This window comes from Pygoscelis adeliae, unplaced genomic scaffold (genome assembly GCF_000699105.1).
Source record: "Pygoscelis adeliae isolate BGI_AS28 unplaced genomic scaffold, ASM69910v1 Scaffold294, whole genome shotgun sequence".
Taxonomy (NCBI): Eukaryota; Metazoa; Chordata; class Aves; order Sphenisciformes; family Spheniscidae; genus Pygoscelis; species Pygoscelis adeliae.
The window spans coordinates 1,792,250-1,792,468 of record NW_008824722.1 but is presented as its reverse complement, the minus strand read 5'-3'; the positions used below and the strand labels follow the sequence as shown (position 1 = coordinate 1,792,468).

At 76.3% G+C, this 219-nt stretch overlaps 1 protein-coding gene across 1 annotated transcript in view; it reads right to left on the bottom strand.

The window, feature by feature from the left end:
- The window catches only part of CNNM1 (cyclin and CBS domain divalent metal cation transport mediator 1), a 35,278-nt gene that overhangs the window by 18,063 nt on the left and 16,996 nt on the right, over window positions 1–219 (bottom strand). The window contains exon 2 of the mRNA XM_009323314.1: window positions 27–213. Within this exon, the coding sequence (XP_009321589.1) occupies window positions 27–213 (187 nt within the window). The remainder of the gene's footprint in view (window positions 1–26; window positions 214–219) is intronic.

Genomic DNA, 219 nt, shown 5'->3' with positions numbered 1-219 from the left:
GGGGGGAAAGGGGGCTGCCCCCCTGCCGCAGCGCCCAGTCCAGCAGCCGGCTGAGCGGGTAGCAGAGGGGGAAGGCGGCCAGCAGCAGCAGCCGGGTGAGGCACAGGGTGCGGGAGGCGATGGCCAGCCCGTGCCGCGAGCAGACGGAGTAGGGCAGCACCTCGCCGCCCAGGAAGACGGCGGCGGCGCACAGCACCACCGGCAGCCAGGGCGCTCCCC